The sequence below is a fragment of the Setaria viridis genome, chromosome 5 (assembly GCF_005286985.2).
Source record: "Setaria viridis chromosome 5, Setaria_viridis_v4.0, whole genome shotgun sequence".
In the NCBI taxonomy this organism is placed as follows: domain Eukaryota; kingdom Viridiplantae; phylum Streptophyta; class Magnoliopsida; order Poales; family Poaceae; genus Setaria; species Setaria viridis.
The window spans coordinates 31,904,777-31,927,832 of record NC_048267.2 but is presented as its reverse complement, the minus strand read 5'-3'; the positions used below and the strand labels follow the sequence as shown (position 1 = coordinate 31,927,832).

General features: G+C 44.0%; 2 protein-coding genes and 1 pseudogene across 4 annotated transcripts; 2 read left to right on the top strand and 1 right to left on the bottom strand.

Annotated features, from left to right (window-relative positions):
* Nucleotides 1-1,133: 1,133 nt before the first annotated feature.
* Nucleotides 1,134-9,383, top strand: LOC117858667 (probable E3 ubiquitin-protein ligase ZFP1). Of its 3 annotated transcripts, none has more exons than XM_034741774.2 (6): nt 1,134-1,363; nt 6,377-7,257; nt 7,517-7,866; nt 8,347-8,445; nt 8,522-8,686; nt 8,900-9,383. In XM_034741774.2, the coding sequence occupies exons 2-6, from the start codon at nt 6,459-6,461 to the stop codon at nt 9,047-9,049; spliced, it is 1,563 nt and encodes a 520-aa protein (XP_034597665.1). In that variant the 5' UTR covers nt 1,134-1,363; nt 6,377-6,458; the 3' UTR covers nt 9,050-9,383. The 3 variants fall into 3 exon arrangements, with proteins under 3 accessions (XP_034597665.1, XP_034597663.1, XP_034597664.1); XM_034741772.2 differs by having other exon boundaries at nt 1,136-1,363; nt 7,514-7,866; XM_034741773.2 differs by lacking the exon at nt 1,134-1,363 and adding an exon at nt 1,481-1,715 and having other exon boundaries at nt 7,514-7,866.
* Nucleotides 9,384-9,583: 200 nt separating this feature from the next.
* On the bottom strand, nt 9,584-11,385 carry LOC117858668 (ras-related protein RABA1f). The gene is made up of 2 exons (XM_034741775.2): nt 10,805-11,385; nt 9,584-10,306 (listed from the first exon to the last, which is right to left on the bottom strand). Exons 1-2 carry the CDS (start codon nt 11,026-11,028, stop codon nt 9,871-9,873), a joined length of 660 nt encoding a protein of 219 aa, XP_034597666.1. The 5' UTR covers nt 11,029-11,385; the 3' UTR covers nt 9,584-9,870.
* Nucleotides 11,386-11,951: 566 nt separating this feature from the next.
* Nucleotides 11,952-15,894, top strand: LOC117856443 (protein WHAT'S THIS FACTOR 1 homolog, chloroplastic-like; annotated as a pseudogene).
* Nucleotides 15,895-23,056: the final 7,162 nt, after the last annotated feature.

Sequence of the window (23,056 nt, the reverse complement as noted above, 5' to 3'; positions counted from 1 at the left end):
GGGGAAAAAGCATGAATGCTGAATGGCATACTAACAACTAAACCTCACCTAAATTTGTACAGTCTGGACAGTTATGGAATGAATATCCTAAGAATAAAGTGTACTTTAGGGCTCTTTAAATTTTCCGGGGTTCTTATATAGATCTATGACATCTCAAAGTGAGTATTTGTGTTCTTAAACTTTCTAATTCATCCATCCCAGGTGAGAATCTAGGTCCAATGAACTACTAAGAGTGAACAAAGTTTTAGGATCTTTTGCTCATTTTGATAATTTATAGAGTTAGTTGAGAATCAGCAAAGTGACCAATGAATCAATAACCATTATTCTTAATTGCTTTTTAAGTAAAACTCCTGTCCTCTTGTATATTTCAAAATTCAAAGTGATCATTTGCTTGTTCCAATATACCTGTTGTCACCTTTATTTAATGTTTTTGACAGCAGGTTTGACTTGCATGCTATTTGCTCGTCTGAAACGTCACTAGCCAGAAGGAGTATTTTACATCAAGGAAATTTGCTTCCAAATGCGATGAAATACAAATGGCGCTAGCTGAAAACCACTATTACCATCAACCGCATTTTGCAAGCTTTGATTATTGACTCAAGATTGAGACACAATATCAAGCAAGAACAACATATGTGTGTCTAAATTTTAAAGTACTCTCTCCCAAATTACATTTTGTTTTGGCTTTTCTAAATACATTACTTTTGCTATGTATCTAGATATGAGTACATATCTAGGTGCAATCAAAAGTTATGTAACTAGAAAAGTCAAAATAAATATTAATTTGGGATGAAGGAAGTAGCAATTAGCAATTGTGCAATGAAGTACATGACAGACGCACGGAGTCCCTCCCCAAACCACACAGATACAAAGAAATTGGGCAATTGTCGTCACAGACTCCCTCGCCATCCTTCTCTCTTCGCCTTTCTCTCTCACGCATAGAAAAAGCATTTTAAAGGGAGCAGACGGATAAAAAAGAGCTTGCGAATGCTATATCCCCTTTGCCTAAAAACCGATAGAAACCAGAGCCTCTTGCGCCTCGTCCTCTCTCCTCTCTTCCCCCGTCTCTCTCTTCCTCTACCACCACTCTTCTCCTCTCTCTAAAAAAAGCTTCTCGAGCTTATAAATACACTCCCCACCCTCCCGGTGCCAAGTTCCTCCCCCCCGATCCCCTTCCCCCCCTCCACCCGCCGATCGCCCTCCGCTCGCCCCACCGCGGCGGGCGATCGCTCCTCTCCCTCCACCCCTCACCAGCGCGCGATTCCCGAGGCGAGGCGCCAACCCACCACAGATTCCGCCGGCGGCCGGTCGGCTGGCTCGCTCCCTTCTCCCACCTCGCCGATCGGATCGCGTGCTCCCCGAGGTGACGATCTGCGAATTCCCCGCATTTTCTCCCGGTTTCCCCCCCGCGATTTGCTCTGTCTCGCTCGATTGCCTTTGGGTGGGCGCGAAGGTATCTGCCTACTTCGTTTCAAAAAAAAAAAGAGGTATCTGCCTACTTGGGCGCCGGCCATGCGCGAGTGGGCGGAGTGCGGGGGAAGGAATTGGATTCGGGGGAGCGTGCGATTTGAGTGCCCTGTACGGCACTGCCCGCGAATTGCGTCGGTAATTGGACGGGGAAGGTGGGACTGTGAGAGCATAACCGTATAAGGATACCGCAGGACGAGCATTCAGCTAGTTCAGCTCGGGATTGTGTGTGGTCGTTTCCGTCTCTGGTTAGTGGCTAAACTTTAGAAAGCGTTGAATCCGCCTGATATGTTTTCTGCTTTATCTGCTTGTGGGTTCGGTTGGCGTGGAGAACTTTGCTCAGACTTGTTAGCATTTATATTTTTTAAAAACATTTTTGGTAGGCATTGAGGGGCTAAGGGGGGATGCATCTGTTACGCTTAGGTGTGCGGTTAGTGTGTAAATTATATCCTTTTGCTGTGTATTTGCTGTTACTTAGATGGAAGCGCATGCATGCTTGTGATTAGTGCAGAGAATCGGAAATGTGGGCCTCTTATTAGTTCGAGTCAGGTATGCTGAGCTTATTGTGAGTTAGTTGGAGATGAATTTTCTTTGGTGAAGATACTAATGATAAATGGAATAGGGACTACTTTCCAGCAATTTTTGGTGTGGTTGAGTCATTGGTGGGGTTTGGGATGTTGCAGTTGTGAACTTGTGTGGTGGGTAGCTGTTTGGTTGTGGAAATATGATAACTTTTGGCAAGTGAAGTTTGCACTTGTTGTTTCATCACTAAAAGTTACAACTAGAGTATACTAGGGAGATGATTGATATACCACTAGAATTATACCCTGAGGTTCTTTTTGTGTGTTTCTAGAATATCTCCTGCGATTAGAGTCTCTGGTTCGCTACTGGTAGTTGTGATAACGGTGACCATTTTTAATACAATTTTAGTTGACCAATGAGATTTTAAAAATACAAATTGCTTTATTTGTGCAAATGTGTGCTTCGATGGGCTTTTGGTTTTGAACTGATGTAGTGCTTCACTTTGTAGATTTTTAAATAGAGATTTGACTTGTCTGTTCTGTTAGGTCATTGATTCTGTTGGCATCATCGCTGGCATACATATGTTTAATTGTCTATTTATTTTGCACCGTGGAATGATTAAACAGCAATTAAACTCAAAATAGAAAAGTACGTTTTTGCAATGAATTACTGCACTCTATTTGTCGTAGCTTCCACTATCCTTATATATTTGGCATTGGAAATCAGAGCATTTGTAGCCACTCGTGCATAGGGTGATCTGTATAGCAATGGATTAATTAATAGGATAGTACGGTGAATAAAGTGTTTTACATGCACCTTATGAGGTTGTGACTGCCGTTGCCGGTGTGCTTATTGTATATTTGTCTTCATCTACTTTCCAGGAGTACTACCTTGCAATTCATTCTGCTTGTTGGTGCAATTAACTTTGGAAGTATTATAAAACCATTTATATTGTTTTCTGTAGATTTAAATTTCTGCCATGTTCTATGTACATGAAATTTCCCAACTCCCAACGGTTTTATCTTAAATCCACTCGTACAGAAGAATTGTCAATCTCATTCACTTTTTTTGCCTGTTACACTATATTAATACTTGGTTGCTATATTTTCTTATGTGAAACCTATGGTGATACCGTGAAACTGAAATAATCACAACCATGGAATGGTGAATGGCTTTACCAGTACAACAAGCTTTTTGTTTATATCCTTTTTTTTTTGGCAAGACTGAAACAACCACAACTCATCTGGGATGACTGAATGTTGCTTTAACCATGCGACCATTTGTTTTTTGAATCTTTTTTGGTGTCATAAAATATAGACTTATTGTATGAACCAGCACTCTATATTTGATCTGATCGCATTTCAGTTGACATTAATTGCAAGGCTAAAACTACTATAGCTTAAATTTATTTTAGCGGTTAGCTAGCCTGTATTGCTGTATTTTTTTTTCCAAATTCTAAAGTGCTGGTGCATTCACAGTTTTTAAATTAACTGGCCCTTTTCTTTTAAAATGTAGGAACCGTTTTTTAATATAAAACTCTGAAGATCAGTTTCAGTCAGGAGAAACGGTTTTCTGCATTATTTTTATTTTTCTATGATAGTTGATAGTTTGAATGTTTATTGAACCTTTACAAAGAAAGGTTTTTCATGCTACTGGAGTTTTCTGACAACATTTTGGTGGCATTGCAATCATGTTTTGAACAGTCAATTCTATGCATTTTTTGTCAATACATCAAGAAATACGTGGAAAGCAATAAAACGAACAATAGTTTGAAGAATTGGTGTCTTACAAGAAAGGTAGGTAACAGTGTTGGCTGGGTTGGCTTGAAAATATAGCTATAATAAGACTATTAGGGTATCATGTTGTCACGTATCATGTTACACTGCCACTGTATCATGTTGTTCCACACTATATGCATAAGAAGGATCATCAACTTGTACGACTGAGATGGGCATGCTTGCATGGTTTGCATACTCCTCTGATGTTGCTTGAGTAGTTGATTTCATAAAGTTGCAACCGATAAAAAGTTAATAATAGAAAATTTCAACAGCCACTAGTTTGTCACGTATTTTGGTACACCCATATCTATAGCAGCAAATATTGTTTGGTTGAGGCACTTAATGAAAAATGTTCCATAGAGAAACAAAATTGATAAGTATATGCAGAGACAAAAAAAACCCTGCTAAAATGGTATCCTCTTTGGAGTTTGCCTCTTTTTTATTTAATGAATACAAAACAAGGTCGTGCTCAGTTTTCAGACCCGACATAAAATCACCAGGAATCTGTTTTACTAGATTTCTAGGACCTTGTTGGGGTTTGATAAACCACCACCACCACCACAACAACAAAGCCTTTAGTCCCAAGCTAGTTGGGGTAGGCTAGAGATGAAACCTAACAGGAGCCACCAACAATAATGCTACTAGGAAAAACATCAACAATAAAAAAAAATTATGTAAACTTTGAGAAAAGGCATTAACAGTAGTAATGCTACTAGGGGACCGCTCCAAATCTTAGTTCTGTGTGCATGTAGCTCTAGCTGGTACCCCAGCTGTTTTCAATCATTTGTAAAACTGCTGTGATAAGCTTTCAATTAAGCTGGGTGGTAAGCCTTTGGTCGAACCTAAAGCTTGGTTCATGATTTGGGCACATGGATTGCTGATTTCCACACGGCACAGGCTTCTATCGATTGGCAATTCACTGGGTATATTCCACACTTTCAAGTTTCAAGTCCCTTTTAGCTGCCCGCCTCTCATGTTAGATCCGGCCAATCCCTACCTCTCCTTACATTATCGTGGCGCCTTAAGGTTCTGCTATGTCGTTACCTCTAGAGGCCTACATTATTCGATTGGCACCTTAGCCCATAATATGTGCTGTTGTTTCGAACGCAGTCCTTTTAGGGTTTGATAATAACCAAATTAAACATACCTTGAATGGAAGTTTAGATTTGGGATCACGATAAAGCTGTCATTGCAGTTTTAGTGCATTTTAGGAAGTAACAGTGTTTGCATGGCTCCATGCATATAGCGGCTGAGCATGCTTGATTATGAGCATTATCGGATATCATTAGTTGCATGCACAATTGATTGGGTTGCTACTCTATGGAAAGTAAGTTTAGGACTTGTACATGTGAACAAAAATGGTTCTCTTTTTTTTATGAGTATCACACTTTCATATAAAGAAAATTCTCTCTTTCTCTCCTACTGCACAAAAAAACACCAAATAACTGCTTGCACAAGTTGCAATTTTGACGTGTAGGCATAAACCAGCAAGCATCGAGCTGGTTCCCTTGGAACTGGCAGCAAACATTTGGAGGGGGGGGGGGGGGGGGGGGGGGGGGAGCACAATTTTCTCTTCATTCCTCATTGATGTCAGGAATTTTTCCACTCACTGCAGCACATTACATGTGACTATTGTATCTTTTAATCATGTGGTTGTGATGAGAAATGAGGGAGCAACTGCTACAGTACATATGGTCTTTGGCATCCCCACTCCTTTCTGGTTGATGTGTAAAAATGATGCATCCGTCTATCAGTGCCGTTTCTTTTTTTGGCAAGTTATTTTGATTCTCTTTGTAGATTTGACATTGACATAATATTATGACCGTTACTCTTTTTGTTTCAAGAGTTATTGGAAACATCATGCAAATGCTAAACGGATGATGTATTGCTACATTTTTTTTAAGTCCCTGGAGGCAATGCTCAACTTTGACTATGTTGTGCTAGGTTACTTGAGTAAGATTTAATTACCACTGTTCCTTGTGAATGGATGACTTTAGAAGAAAATAGTTAATTTGAATCTCTTCCTTATGATGAAGAAAATATCAACATTAAGAACCAACTTATTGTTGGGTGATGGGTGAATGTGCTTGATTTGGAGAAGCTGCATCTCTTTATTTGGTATTGTTGGGTGAACGTGAACTACACCATCAGCTGTCTGTCTTAAACTTGAGCTGTACTCCCTCCGTCCCAAATTATAGGTCGTTTTGGCATTTCTAGGTTCATAGTTTAGTGTATATCTAGATGAATAGCAAAAGCTATGAACCTATAAATGCCAAAACGACCTACAATTTGGGACGGAGGGAGTATAACTGTAATATTAATATATAAGGTGCACTGATTTATGGCGTGCCACCTATAAGGTTGCCTTTACCTGTCAATGTTCTATGCAACAACTTCTTTATTTTCTATATATCTGTATAAACTTTTCTAATTACATGCTATGGCCTCTTTAGCTTATTTATAATATTACCTTTTTTAACATGAGACTATTAATATTTTAGTGCCCCTTACCTTGCAAATTCCTAAACCCTACAACTTTGTTGCTTTGCTAGTCATATTTTGAGCCTATGAAGTTTATTTAACCTGCCTTTTTTTATATATGGTATCAGGTAGAGGTGATGATAAAGCATAGTTGTTGACTTAGTCTGCCTTAGCTATTTCCTGAGGCTAAGGGAAATAATAATTAGCGTTATGGCATTTCGAAATATGGTATGCACTCCCCAAGTCATTGATCTTACATCTGAAAGAGGGCAAACTCGTGGAGGCAATGATAGTGAGATATCTGAGCAAGGTGCACAACATGCTGTCAGAGTTGTAGGAAATGCGACGAACATTGGTCTCTCTGATATGCGAAGTTATTATGATGCGAACATAAATCATCAGCATCAGCCTGTTCATAACCCACCCCCGAATTTAGGTGTTGATTCTGGTTTTGTCTTCACATCAACTATGTACAATCCCAGCTTGGCATCAACATCAATGAACAGATATGCTTCTCATGCTCAGAGCTTTGTATCGGGGAATCAACCATTGCCTTTGAACCCAGTCCCAGGAAGTATGGATGAGAATAGCAGAAATGACAGTACTGGTGAAAGTGCTAGAGGACATATTAAAAGGAAAAATGCTGCAGTCGCGGGAAGCTACCATTTTGTTAATGGATTTGCAAGCTCAAGCTCATCTTCTCATGCACCTCAGAATCCTATGCTTAGGCCTTGGGATCCTTCTTTTGAATCAAATGTTTCCTCTAATGTTGCACCATTCAACCCATCAGAATATCACAGCCGCAGCAATTGGCCGTCCTTGGAAGGATCTTCCATAACTGGAACTAATGGATTCAACTCAATGGCTGTTCATCCAGAACCAGCACAGCGTGCAAGCTATACATTTCCAACAACTCACATTGGCCATTCATGGATGTCCCAGGCTGCAAATGGTATTGCTGATGGAGTTCCCCAGTGGGAATACATCAATGCAACTACTAATGTTCAAGGTAAGTAAGGGGTGCATGGAATGATTGCCAGTTTTTTTTTTTATCATGAGAACATCTGCAAAATATTTTTTTCCAACTTTCTGTGATAGAATCAATATTGATACATATAAAATTGTTGCCATGTGTACCTGATTGCTGAACTAGTAGTGGATTGGCTTCGTTTGTTAGAATTATAAAAACACAAGTCAGTTTACTAGGAAAATGGTATTCTGAGTTCTTTACTGGAGTGATATGGTTTGAAATGTTTTGCTTTCAGCAGGCAGATTTGCCCATTCAGGAGCCACAGAAATGGCAAATGGAGGCTTCCATGAATATCAGAATGGCCCTTCAGCTGTTTGTAGGGGACCTGTACCTTATTTCCCCCAGCATGCGATGCATGGCATGCGAGCTCATAATCTGCTTGATCACACTCAAATGCAAGTCCCTTATCAACAATGCCACAATAATGGTGTATTGCATGGTGGTGTTAATTATTCTGGAAATCATCTCCACATAGGTCCACGAATTCCAGTTCTGTTCTCCAGTTCTGAGCGTACTTTTGGGCTTCCACATCATCCATTTCTGGCAAATCCAGTTAACCACCAGAACATAAGGATTCTACCACCTGAGGTAACTAACACTTCACTTTATTCTGGCAGTGAGCTTTTTGGTTACCTGCCTTTATAGTACTCCCTCTGTTTCAAATTGTAGGTCATTTTGGCTTTTCAAGATACATAGATCTTGCTATTTATCTAGATATAAATTTATATCTAGGTGCATAGCAAAAGTTTTGTATCTAGAAAACCCAAAACGACTTACAATTTGGAATGAAGGAAGTAGGTGATAAATACATGTTATAGGTTTACCTTGTTACATAGTAATCATTCAATCTAATGACATACCTTTCTGATTTATATTATCATGTAACTTGTTTCTGCCATTAATGCTATGTAATAGCTGAACGTATGTCTTGGCTACATGGATGTACAGCAACCAGATGCACTCTTGGCAGAAATATTTCTGCACTAGAAATGTACCGCTTTTGTTTTTGTTAAGCATGTATATTAACTGCACATGTAGCTCATATGGTTATTTTGTTTGTCTGAGCAGCATGCCACTATGATGGATTTTTCAAGATTGTATGAAGTGCCAAATTCTGTAGATGAGCATAGAGATATGCGGCTAGACATAGACAGCATGACTTATGAGGTATTCAATGCTGCCTTCGTCTGTAGATTCACATCACAAATTAGCTACTGTCTGACATCTTTTGTTTTCACTACAGGAGCTTTTAGCACTAGAAGAGCAGATCGGAGATGTCAATACTGGTTTGACAAAAAACCACATTGTAGATAAATTGAGGACTAGCTTATATGTTCCAGGAACATCCAGCACGTCTGACCAGCCATCTAAATCTTCTCTAGAGAATGATGCTTGCATTATATGCCAGGTCCTTCTCTTTCACTATAATTAGTTAACTTTGCTTTGTTGACAACTAAATTTTCAGCTGTTCAAAACAATGAATCATCAACCATTTATCTGTCATTCTATTTCACTTCGACATTACAGCTGTTGCCCTTGTTTAAGCTTTGCACCGGTGTAGGTGTACTTTGTTACTCACCAATCTATTGTTGTAAGAAAGTGTGCTTGGTGCATCTTGCAGGAGGAGTACCAGGTTAAAGATTGTATTGGCACCCTTGACTGTGGTCACAGTTACCACGCAGAGTGCGTGAAGCAGTGGCTGATGGTGAAGAACTTGTGTCCTATCTGCAAGACAACAGCATTGTCTGCCCACCGAAGACATGGACAATGAGCAGGAATGAATAAAGCCTGTTAGTTATTTGCTTCGACAAACGTTCAGCTCAATTTTGTATATAAGAAGTGGTAGACAATGGTGCTACCTGTATTTGCTGTTCACTTTGTTGTGATCGGGGAGTACTCAGATTCCTGAAACTGTACAGCCATAACATTTATTATTTTTCCTCCAAATGTAGAATATTTTAAATTGCTCAGTTCGCCCCCCTTGTGTATGATAAGGCGAACCGGGGAAACAAAGCTTCCGTAATGGCATCGCTAGGCAGCCTTGTATCTATTGTTAACTTTGATGAAACTAATAGAACATGGATCCCCCTGTACATTTTTTAGAACTTGACGGCACCAAAAAGATTCTTATCGATCTGTACAATGAATCAGTGATGATGGCGGCATCCACTGAGGATAGAGTTTTCATGCAGTTGAATGTTGGGCATCCATACTTTCGTTCTTTAAGAATGCACTTGTCGACATGGTCTTGCACTCTTTGCTCACAGTAACCATCCCAGTTCAACATGGAAAGACAACATTCAAATCGGTGAAAAGCACTGCAAATTCCCATTGTCAATATATCTGCATGACGGATTTTCAAAAGTCATAACCTGTCACTTATAATTATATATGCTACCGTATCAATCAAATGGGCTGATGAATACACACGAGGACAGCGATTGCAAGGTTGTAAAACAACATGCTGCCCTCTCCAAAACACGGTGTCCATGTCGAGCCCCAACCACCCCAACCGCTTGACCATGTCAAGAAAAGATTGTCATCACGTTGTCTTCCTTAACCAGCAAAGCATTTCTTTGTTTGACCAGGGTGTCAAGCCGAGCAGCACCCGCCCGTGTTCACGGGCGAGACCTCGTCCTTGGCGGCACCGACGTCGATGGTCTTGCCCCTGGGCGGCGCGGCCGGGTCCTCCCCGATGTCGAGCGCGTTCCGGCTGACGACGTGGTAGATCTGGCGGAGCACCTCGGCGAAGGCGCGCTCCACGTTGGTGGCGTCCAGCGCCGACGTCTCCATGGAGAAGGTGCCGTGGCGCTCCGCGAAGGCGGCGGCGTCCTCGGGCGAGACGGCGCGGAGGTGGCGCAGGTCGGCCTTGTTGCCCACCAGCATGACCACGATGTTGGCGTCCGTGTGGTCCCGCAGCTCCCGCAGCCACCGCTCCGCGTTCTCGAACGTCACGCGGCGGGTCACGTCGTACACCACCAGCGCGCCCACCGCGCCGCGGTAGTATGCGCTCGTGATGGCGCGGTACCTGGAGAAGCGCAGGGCACGCAAAGAGGGGGATCAGAAATCAGAGAGGCTGCTGATACTGCACGGTGCAAGGACATTGAAGGACACGCTAGCGAAATGCACGTAAAGTTAGCTGCCGCGGAAAATGTGATAATAATAAGCAAGAAAAATGCGTGATTCTCGTTGTGCTCGTGATGGGCCATGAGTTGTGTGCTAAATTTTACTTCGACATGAATTACTAGCTGGAGCACTATGCAAATCAATCCCGTATTCAGCCCCACAGCATTAAGCAATCACCAACAAGCCATTTGGATTCAGTGGTGTGGTTTTCACATTTGGAATGGGATTCAGAAGCATCTCCATGTACATGGTTCATGCCATCAGTTACGCTTATCAGTACCCATTATCAATCTAGGTTAGGCAGCCCTGAACTGAAAATGGCGCAGGAATCCTACAACATCACAGAGCACACAACAAAAACAAGAGCGGAGTCGCGGAGACGGAGAAGGGGCGTCCGTACCTCTCCTGGCCGGCGGTGTCCCAGATCTGCGCCTTGACGAGCTTGCCGTCGACCTGGACGGTCTTGGTGGCGAACTCGACGCCGATGGTGGACCTGGTCTCGAGGCTGAACTCGTCCCTGGCGAACCGCGACAGCAGGTTCGACTTGCCCACGCCGCTGTCCCCGATCAGCACCACCTTGAACAGGTAGTCGTACTCCTCCTCCGCGCGGTACCCCGCCGCCATCTCTATACCTCTCTCTTCCCCTCACAACCGGGAGACGTGCAGGGCGCTCTCCTCGATCGATCGATCGACTGATTGGATTGGTTTGTCGATAGATTGATACGATTCGATCGCTCCCGCTTCCCGCGCGACGGTGCGGGCTCTCTAAATAGCAGGAGCAGCGCGGCGCCGGCCTTCCTCTGCCCCCGCCCCAATCATATAACCGCGGACGCGGCGCTGGGCAACGCGGTGCGGCGCGGCGCGGCGCGTTTCTTCTTCTTTTTGGTGGGCTGCGCTGCTACGGGGAAGACGGAGGAGTGGGGTGGGGGGACGAGGTCGCCGCGGTTGCGCGGCTCTGTTTGTTGTGTTGTGTTGCGTATCGGGCGGCGCGGGAGGAGGTTGGAGCCCGGAGCCGAGCCGTGGGCCGTGGCATTGGAGATTGGGTTGGCACGCGTGGTGAGGTGGACAGACAGCCGAGCCGACGACGAGGCGTTGTCTCGGTCCTGCCTCCGTCGCGCTGACCCGGCAGGTGCGTACGCATGTGCACGGCTGGGCTGGTCGGTCTTCATGTCGTAGCTGCCGACGGGTGACCGCCCTCCGACGGTCCTGCCGGGCTGAGAGGAGGTAGTACTAGCAACATCGAGCTCTCATCAAGCACCCATTTCCGAAAGATCCGACGCAATCGCTGTATCGCACTAGTCAAGGATGGCGGGTTTCCTTCGCTTGCGCGCGCGCGGTCGCTCGCAGCACTGCAGCAGTACGCCGCGGGCGGCGCCTTTATTGTTGTACTCTGGACCAGCACGTCGACCTCCCGGATCGACGCCCAATAGGCGGCACACGGATGCCTGCAGCCACTTCTTCGCCATTTTTCGCCTCCTCGGGTGGGCTTTGGGCTAGCAGGAGGAGTTATAGTCTGCTGGGCTGATGATAGGCAGGCCATCTAGGCCATGGGCTTGTTCAATTGCTGCCGTCGTCCTTCCACGCGTGAGCCCAGACCGGAGTTCAGGCAGCCGCCGTCCGATCTAACTCGCGGCGGCAACTCCTCTCTCCCGGTCCCCGTCTCCCGGCTCTCCGGCCGCCCATCCTCGCCTCTCCCCGCGGCCCGCTGTTGCCGCCCGTCCAGTGCCCCGCTCCCCGTCGTCAACTCGAGAATATCCCATATCCCAATACGAGCCCAGACGCCACGAGGCTCCGGCGGCAGCCTCCCGTCCCCCGCTCCCCGCCGTCGCCCTACCGAGTGCGCGCTCACGGGCGGCCACACCAGGCCAGTGCACGCGGCAGTGCCTTCTCCCTCGTGGGAGGAATCCAAATCCCGCAGCCGCCCCTCCGCCAGGTTCTGCCCTCCACATTCTTTAGCACCTGACGAATTAACTACTTTTGATTCCCAACTGAGTTATCATGTTACGAAATTTTTATATCGGAATGGAAGTATTGGAATTTCATGAAGATGGAGATGTTTTTTTTTTGCAAGTTATCGGTTAGATGGAGAGAGAGATTTTGTCTGAACATATAAGGGACTTGTAGAAACAAAGGCAGTTGATTTAGAAAGTATTATGAAGTATAGGCGCTTTTGAGTTTTGATTCGTCGTTCCCGTTCCTTGAGCCCTGGCAGTTGATTTAGGACCAAGTGGTCTTGAAATACTTACTGCACAACACAATTTGATTTATTCGAGCTTTTGAGTTTAGACTTTAGAGGTGTTTTCGTTCTGTTTGAATGATGCATAGAAACTTTCTGAATCAGTTTCACACAGCTCTAGTTAGTCAATAGTGAGTTCAATATACACCTATGAGGTATAATTTACATTGTAATGGAAGTATTGGACAATCCCCTGAAGAAGAAAAAATCATATTGAATGCTATATGAAATTTCCACATCTTACCACATGCTCCAGTTTTCCAAGTTAAATGAGGATTCTCCAACCAGAGCATCACTCTGTTTGATTATGTTATGCATGTTCTCCAACCACGGCATCACTTTGGTTATTACATTATCCATTTTCCCATGCCAATTCTTTTCACTTTGTGCTGTATTTGAAGAGAGGGAAAGGATCTTGTCCGCTCTTTACCGTGAAAATGAGGAAACAGGTGTCGAGCAGCGGAATCTTGTATATTAGATAACTTCTTTCTGCAGTTCGATTCCTTGTTTTGAATCATTAAGGTTTTATTTGACATGAATGAAAATATAATTTTGATATTTCTTGCAGAATTTGAAGTGCAGCTTGCCGCTTTCTTATTTTGTGCTCCTGAATGCTTCAACCTGGAATGAGTACATAGACTGGCATTCGTCGCATCTTTGATGGAAGACTGCCTGGGCATTTATATTTGATTCCCGGAGCTCTTTCCTTTATACAATGGAAGGCTATGTCATCATTCTCAGCTGGACATGGACGCCGACCCAAGAAAAAGCTATATCACCGTGAGCCTGGCCTTGACAAGGCAATGGATCTTCGAAAGAAGCCTGCCCTCCTCGTCTTTGTGACCTCATTTTGGCACAAAAGACAGGTTCACTACTTGTACGCGACCTTGAAAAGGAGGTTGGATTTGTCCAAAAATGGAACTTTCTTTCACTTATCGAGCGCCACCCCAATATCTTCCATGTCTCTGGTGGAAGTGCTTCCCGAGAGCCCATTGCTGTCACACTTACTGAGAAGGCCAGAAAGATATCCAGTGAAGAGGCTCAAGCACGAGAACTAATGGAGCCGATCTTGGTAAGAAACCTAAGGAAGTTACTGATGATGTCGATGGACTGCCAGATCCCTCTGGATAAGATTGAGCTCATCCAATCTGACCTGGGCTTACCTAAGAACTTCAGGAACAACTTGACTCCAAGGGTTCCGGTTCCTCTGAAGTTTTTAAAACTACCTCAGAGAGAGGTAGGTTGGTGTTGACCATTCCTTCGGCATCCAAGGGCCATGACGAGAAACAAGGGACTTCATCCGTGCATATGGCCCATAAACAAATAACCCAAGCTTGCCATGCGAAGTAAAAGGCGTGTGTCCGTTAAAAAAAAAACAGTTGATGCTCGGTGTTGTGCATCTTGCCGCCGCCCACAACGCTTCTACTATCGCGGCTCGCTCGTCACCGTCCACGATCGCCAGGTGCCACGCCTCGCTCTCCACCGTGCACCGCCGCTGGGTGCCGCGCCTCGCTCACTCCCATCGCCGTGGTTTTGGTTAGGTTTCTCGTAATGAATTAATGAGGCTACTCTTTTTAGCACTAGGTGGCGTGCTTGTCAACAGTGAGGTGTTTGTAATGATTTCATCAATTTCAATATATGTCAGCTAGTATCAAGAATGTAAGAATATGGTCATACAGATAGAGTTGCATGTATGTATTTATAGGATATGTGTGTATATGAGTTCTACATCTATACTATATTTTGCAAAAAAAAAGAGATAGGTAGTTGTTTTTTCTTTTTTCTTTTTCTTAGCCCTTAAGTTGGTGCACTTAACGGGTTTGTCGTCATGCTTGTATCTCATTTGTTTTTCGTCTGCTGTGTTCCGCCATTTGCTTTTTCGTTCGTTGCAGTTTCCTCTTACCTGCACATTCATTTTTCGACTGATTTTAGCATCCATGTGAACCATTTTTCGGTCCCTACCACTCCTACGTGGAACGTTCTGTATGGTCACAAAAATTGATTGAAACATCTACTCAAAACATCCAACTGCTGTATAGTCGTTTCCTTTTTTTCCCGAATAGATACCCTTCATCTCGTGTGCCCAGCTTGGACCATTTATTTATAGGCCATATGCATGGACCAAATCTTTTTTGTTGTGGCCGCTGGATGCCGAACGAATGGCCAGCAGCAGCCTACCTCTCTCTGAGGTAGTTTGAAGAACTTCAGAGGAACCGGATCCATTCCAAGGTACTCTCAATATTTTTCAATTCGCGATATGAAAGGATTGGACCATTTGTGCCTGGAGAATTGGGACTCTTCACTGGCAGTCACAGCAGGAGAAGAAAAAAAAAGATTTTTGAGGGTTTCCAGATAGGTTGTAGAGGGATTCCTAAAGATGGAAATATCTTGGGTCCTTTTGCTTTCAAGCTGAAGTACCCAGCAGGATTTAGGCCAAACCAGAAGTACCTTGAGGAGGTTGTCAAGTGGCAGAAGATGGCATTTCCTTCACCTTATCTGAATGCTAGGCGAGTTGAGCCTGCAACACGACAGGCTCGAAAGCGAGCTGTTGCTGTTCTGCATGAGATTTTGAGCCTGACAATGGAGAGGCAATTGACATCGGATAAGCTAGATGTATTTCACAACGAGTACAGGCTTCCATGCAAGTTACTTCTTTGTTTGGTGAAAAATCATGGCATCTTCTACATCACTAACAAGGGAGCAAGAAGCACAGCCTTCCTCAAGGAGGCCTATGATAACAGTAACCTCATTGATAAATGTCCGTTGGTGAAATTTCATGATCATTTTGCATCCTTGATTGGCCGACCGTGCTTTAACTCAGAAAATCCACGGGCAGTATAATTGGAGTGTTGATTTTCTGGCAGGAGGCAGACCATGGCTGATGCATCTGTTTGGTTTAAACTCAGGTGAGCTTGTCAAAGCTGATTTGCACATGCCACTGCAATCTGAGTCCTTTGTACAATGGACGTTTCTTTCAGCTCAACAGCTAACGAGCGAACTAGAGAATTGAAAAGACCAGAGCCCTATCTTCAAATATGAAGCCATCCGAGGAATCAAGTGGCAGCTCCGCAGATTAGACAAAATCATGGCTGTTCAAGAAGTCGCGTATTTAGCTCCCACAATTGTAGGCTTGGATTTTTGGGGATGGTTGGCTTAGGAATTTTCTAGAAAGGAGTACTCTTATGCAGCCTACAAAACCCAAAACAAAGTTATAGCATTATTCGCCCTTCTTAATATAGTAATATTTAATCTCCTCCTCTTGGCTTGAGCCTTTCTGATAACTAATACAGTCAGATGTTCATTAATTCGACTCTCTATCACAGTGTGTTTGTCATCGGTCTACATTGCATCTACTTCTATGGATCGACTGCGCCTGTGGTTAATAGTAATAGCTCAATCTGGTATTGTTTCTCAGTATATTCTCTCTCTTATGATTATTTCTGAATCCACACAAGTGTGGAAAAGCATGTTGTCAGAAGCTGAATTTTTCCTTCCATCAAGAACACTGAATGGTCTGCTAGCTTCTGAATCTGTTCACAGCGCCAAGCTTTTGCATAATATCTGATTGTTGCTTCGTGCATATGCTTTTTTTTAGAGAACTTCGTGCATATGCTATCTAGTTATTTAAACATGTCCATTGGGTCATCACTCCTACAATCACCCACCTACCTGGCTACCTGTGTACTTCTAGGATACGACTGCTGAATTGGTAGCAGCATATCCTCACTACTTCATGCCCTTTGAGGTATCCACGAACATTATCGCTACTTGCTTGCTAGAGTTGCTCTAATGGTTAGAAATTCCATCGAACTAATTATTCAAAGGTAAGGGAGAGGGAAGAAAAGGACATGCCCTCCCAAGGGGCTCTGAAGCTGCACCGTACACGTACTCCTCTCCACAACATTTGAGCAATGCTCCAATCGTCCGCGTACGCCGTACCACGGTCCTATAGCACTACAAACAAACAAGGGATCATAGGACATTGATCTAGAAGAAAACCTGTTCATCGGAGAAAAGGTCATACGACCCATGCATGCAGTGACGCAGATGCCTACCATCTCGTCATTCGTCAACTCTTCATGCACGGGATCGAATGATGGGTGAGACACGGGAGACACGCTACAAAGTCAGTAGCAAGTCAACAACTGAGGCTCGCCCTGTAATTTGTTTAATCGATCGATCGATCTCCCTAACTCGCCCGTCAGCCCGGCCAATTAAAGGACCGAGAAAACCAGACCTCTCGAGCTCGAAAGCATGGCGCGCTACCGCCAAACGAAGGTTTCCGTGCCACGGATCCATCAGCGGACACAAACAAACACACACGCACGAGCTCGGATCTTGGATTGCACACGACGAGCTATTTTAGAATTGGCCGGGACAATGCTGGCCGTGACGTGAAGTTGTGAACTGCGTGCGGTCGATGTGAAGTGAAGCTAGCACGAGAGGGGGAGGGCCGTACGCGGCCAAGGGCAGGTAAACTCCGTGTCCGGAGCACGGAGAAGGGGCAAGATGGAGCGAGGAAGAGGTAAAAACAGGCGTCCCCTTGGCTTGGCATTCACTGCCGACGAGCTCTGCGGCCGCTGCGCTGCGTCTGCCACGAGCCCACGAGCGACGGGATTGCCTTCCGCACTTTCTGCTGCGCCGTTCGTTCTCTCTCTCTTTCGTGTGCCTGGCGATGGGTGGCCTGTGTTTATTTGAGCTGCAGCTTCTAAGTTTTTCGGAAAGGATGCTGCTGCCTTTTGATTTTAAAAACCAACACTACTTTTTTGAGCTCAAAAAGCTACGAAAAGTTCATAAAACTGAACTTTCCAGATTTTCATATAAACTCAGTTTTTATAACCTTGCACCTTTTCGGAAGCTGCACGAGAAGTTCGTTGTTTGTTTGAGCTTCCGACTTTTTAAGCTGAGAAGCTGTTAAGAAGCTCAAACAAGTATAACCTTATTTTCTCACTTCTTATGTGTGTGAGCGTGTGTCTCGTCTCATGTACGTATTTTCATAGGCAGGTCAACCCCCACGAGGAAACACGACTCCCGCAGGGGCAGCGCGCAGGCCGGCACTGCGCGCTGCAGGTCTCCCGCTTGCAGGTTAGCCCACACGCCAACACCGGCCACAGCATGTTTATCTTTGAGGACGCTGAGCATTCTTCTCCGGTTTTCCAAAATGATGAGGAGAGCGTACAGATTCTATTGTATAAGTTTTAGAATTTGAAATGAATACACTATATTCTATTATTTTTTTGTTAAAAAATATAATCAGCATATTATATTTTATTATTAAGACTATATGATTTTATAATAGTATTGTATATGTCCAGAGGTGAATATAGTTGGTTTGACATCCTTGGGGCGCTCCCATCTAGCTCTCCCTCCCCGTTCTGCTGGGCACGACCCCCTGCACAGGCACGCCGTGAGCTAGCGATCTTGGTGCCCAATCGGGGGCACGAGACACAATCAAGATGCAGCGCATCACCAGTCCCACGTCGCCCATGAGGAGAATGACGACAAAGCAAGTCAAGGCGCGTCTTGTTTGCGGATGAGGCTCCTCTACATACCGCTGGGGCTGCTCTTGAGGGTCCACGTGTCAGTAACCCACCGGCTCTATGTAGTAGAGCGGAGGAACCACTTCCTCATCTGCAGGATCAACCGAACGTCTCTCCATGACTTCACAACTTGTGAGGTGTGTTTGATACGAGGTACTAAACTTTAGAAGGGTCACATTGGATGTTCGGACGCTAATTAGGAGGACTAAACATGAGCTAATTATAAAACTAACTGCAGAACCCCTATACTAATTCGTGAGACGAATCTATTGAGAGCCTAATTAATTCATGATTAGCACATGTTTACTGTAGCAGCACATTATCAAATCATGGACTAATTAGGCTTAATAGATTCGTCTCGCGAATTAGACTCCATCTGTGCAATTAGTTTTATAATTAAACTATATTTAATACTCCTAATTAGTATCAAACATCCGATGTGACAGGTACTAAAGTTTAGGAGGGTGTTTCCAAACACCCCCTAAAATCAATGGTGATGTTTCGTCTGCCTCCCTTGTAGCCACTGTACCTTGACGTGCCACGAGCCTATTCGTTGCTTCACCTGCCTCCACTTTGGCCATCGGGTCCGCGTAGGGCTAGACGTCGAGCCAAAAACTCTAGCTCAGCTCGGTCGTAGCTCGGCTCGGCAATTTTTTTTAACGAACCAAGAAACTATTTTTGCTCATTTTGTTAACGAGTCAATTCGAGCCTCGCAAGCGGCTAACGAGCCAATCAAGCTAGAAGACTAAAGGTTGAAGTTGGTATATAGAGTCCACATTTTGCAAGTTGCAATAGAACTATGAGGTCAAAACAATAAGAGTGCAGCCTTAGTTGTTTTTTTTAAGATATTTGTACTTTTGGCCGAGCTAAAATTGTATTCCATGATTTATCTTTGCGTCCTTAAAGTCTGAAAGTTGTGATTAGTGTGTTGTGCATGTTTCATGGGTGGTGGATTTTGATGCTTAGAACTTTATAATTGCTATTATTCATATATTTTGTGTATGCTGAGGTGGTAATCCAAATACATCTGACTCGCGAGCCTAATAGGCTGGCTTGAGCTATTAACAAGCCAAGCTGATATTTGTACTTTTGGCCGAGCTAAAATTTTATTCCATGATTTATCTTTCCGTCCTTAAAGTCTGAAAGTTGTGATTAGTGTGTTGTGCATGTTTCATGGGTGGTGGATTTTGATGCTTAGAACTTTATGATTGCTATAATTCATATATTTTATGTATGCTGAGGTGGTAATCCAAATACATACTCGCGAGCCTAATAAGCTGGCTTGAGCTATTAACGAGCCAAGCTGAACCAGGCTTTTTGCTCGTTTAGTTAATGATTCAATTCAATCTTAGATTGTTAGGCTAATGAGTAAGACAGAGCAGAGCCGAGCCGAGCTGAGCCGGCTCGGTGTCCAGCCCTAGGCAAACGGTTGTGGCCGTGATGACACCGCGTGTTAGTTCTCACGCTCGCGTGATGCAAGCCAAGGTTGTCCCCACACGCCAATCCCACTATCACTACATGAAATATGTTGATCTATGATGAAAATTCTATGATACATTTATTTTCATCATAGATCTATGACGTTTCTGGCTGAAAACGTCACAAAGTTTTACATCTGAGCAGATTTAGTGGCAAAGTTACAAAACGTCATAAAAGTTGCCACTGTAGCTAAAAAAAATCGTCACTAACTGTTACATGGTGGTTTTGTGACGACATAAATTTCGCAAAAACATCATAAACCAATCAGGGTCCCACATATAAGTTTAAGCTGATACATAGGGTGGTAAAATAAAAAGAAAAATGTGCTCCTTCCGTGGGTCAAACCTGTTACCGATCGAATGAAAAGTTTTACCGTGATCGGGCCCCACGTGTAAGTTTTAGGTGAGTCTTTACTAATTGAATGGCCGGCACAATGCTTCGCAAGCTTCGCAAAGACGACTTTCGCTGCGTAGATCTGCAACGGCCCGCAGCGGAAATGGCGCATCCTAGCAGCGACGAGAGGATGATTGCGCCACCTTTTGGCTACGAGAGGATGAGGAGCCATAGTGAGGTCAGACCCCTAGTTTGAGCTGCTACTTTCCCCTATCATCCTAGTGAAGGGGATTTCTAAATTTGGGTTGAACATACTAGATTCGTCATGCAGTTAGTTTTTAATTTGGATCGTATTATGGATTGATAGTTTCTTGTATTTTACTACCTTCTAGAGGAGCTTGAAGTCATTGGTAGCGGCATATCGGAGCCTCCTGATGATGATCTTATCGTTGTGGATCCTGTAAACAAGTGCAAGCACGGGTATGCCCTCCTTGTGAGGTATAATTGAACATTTGACAACCTTGGGTGCCGGTATGCATCCTACAGCAAGGTAAACGATAACTTATTTCAATTGTAATAAACTTTGCTTGTACTCTTGATGTTAGTATTGTAAATAGAGAATTGTATAAACGTAATCGGTGTCTGCAGCATGAAGAGCTGAAATGCGTGGCGTTTATGTGGTTGATCCTAAATGGGATGCTAGGACTAAAAGGTATTCTAATGAAGCTGGTGAAGAGGAAGGCAAAAGCTGAAGAGGAAGCAAGGTCGTGGAAGGAAGAATGCGCAAAGGCTAACATGAAGCTTGAAGCGACTGCCGTTGAGCTACAGAATATGAAGGGACACCTGGAACAGGCCACCAATGTGGTGAAGATGGTCAAACAATCATTCCTGCTGTGATGTACTATCTGGCAAATTAGGATAAGTAAGAATGATGATTATGAACTTTGTAGTGATGAATAGAATGGCTATGACATGCAATTTGATTACACAATTTTGGTTTAATCTACTTTCAATTTGATTCCAGCATATTTACCATTCAGAATTTAGATATGTTGCATAATTGAGGAACACTAATAATATAGATATTGGTAGTATATACACAAATGTGTTGTGTTATAATACAACTGGCAGCTGAGATAATAAAATCTGGCAGGATCCACATCTAAATTTGAGATAAAAAAGGAAGAAAAATGAAAAGGTAATAGTGTCCACAATAGGGATCGAACCTGCGACGACCTCTTGGTTCTGAAGAGACAAAAGAGTCAGCACTACCACTAAGACATAATGCAGTTTATGGTTTTAATAAGTGTGGTCCACTTCCCAGATGCATGCCAGAGCAACGGGTAGATCTGCAACAGCATACACTGCAAGGAACTCGCTGGCACGCTCCTGTTGGCTATGGCAAAGACTTGAGCCTAGAGGCGTCGGTGTGCAGATTTGCAACGAGTGGTAGGAATGGCGCATCCTAGCAGCGAAGGGAGGAGTAGGAGCTACGGTCAGGTCCGTCCCCTATTTTGTGCTGCTACTTTCTGTTAGCGGCAGTTAGCATACTAATTTATGAACCGCAAGCGTACGGATCAGTTGTAGCTCTTCCCTTAGAGTAATTCCTCAAGGTTTATCAATCCATGAAATAAGTGGATTTTCATACTTAACTAAGCACTAATCTATGTAACCGAAGGTTCTTTGTATATGATAAGATTGAACTAACAAAAACACTAGTGACTTAGATTAAAACGGATAGAGAGTATGGATGTAAACAAGATAGATGAAACGCTTGTCCTAAGGATCTAGGATCACTTGTACATGTAATCTCCATGCATGAAAGAACTAGATTAAATGTTATCGTGAGTGGATGTGAACCATGCCCAACACTTTCCCTCTCGCATGTTGTTCTACACGAGGGTACTCAATTATTGAACGATAAGAACACAACATGATGATCGTTCTAGGTAAGCAAATGAACAACTCAAAGTAGCGCTGGCCAGTCATTATATGAAAGAGCATCACCAAGATATGATATATAACAAATAGATCTTAAATAAGAGGTTCAACAATTACAAATCAAGATCTCCATACAACCCCGAGGATAAATAGAGACTTTACCCCATGATCTTACATATGTTGATAGAATTCTAGCTAAAGATCGCCCTATATATCAACTGGACCGAAGACGACGACAAACTGGGGTAGAAAAGCCCCAGGCCGATCGGCCTAGGCACCTCCAAGCCGATTGTCTTGGGAGGTTTCTCCATCCTTTGGTGCTCCTCTTCGCGTGGCTTCTTGTAGATCCAATCTTCTCTCCAATTTTTCTCCTTGTGACGGCCGTGGATGGTGTTTGCGGGGTGTTTTCTTCTCTCTCTCTCTCTCTCTCTCTCTCTCTCTCTCCAACTCCTCTTCCTTGAAGTCCATGAGGGGGTATTTATAGTCTCCAATAGGTAGCGGCTCTTGGTTAATGTCGATGAAAAAATCCTAAACATCATCGTAGACTTCACGCTGAAGAAACGGGAGGTCAATCGGGCCCTAGAATGGGCCAGACCGATCAGCCCAGAAGGTCCTAGACTGATCGACCTGGGCCCTTTCTGGCCCTCTTGGTCCTCTCCTTTCTCGTGCTAGCTTCCCTCGATGTCTCCTAGCACAACCACTAACAATGCATGTAAGATGTAGAGCCGATGAGCAAAGGCCTTAGGGGCATGCCTATTTATTGAAGCACCGTGACTAACCAACAACGCAATGCACCTTCTCCCAGCTCACGCCTCATGGGATTACAGTAGTGTTGACACCGGATTTTGACCAGTCCTATAAAGTTGGAGTACAAGATAATTGGAGTCACGTACAACAATAAGAAGCTAGCATGCGTGTATATGGGCACGGAGTCCAAATCGGCTTCATTCGATTGATCGGCAAGGAGAGGCAAGGATGATATAAAGGAAAGGCCAGCACGTATGGATAAAAATGATTAGAATATACAACATGGATTCTGGTGCACTTTGCATGCCATGCGTGGGAGGCTTCCAGAATAATTATGCATGCGGCTGATCTGTGCATGTACGGGAGGTTGTTTCAT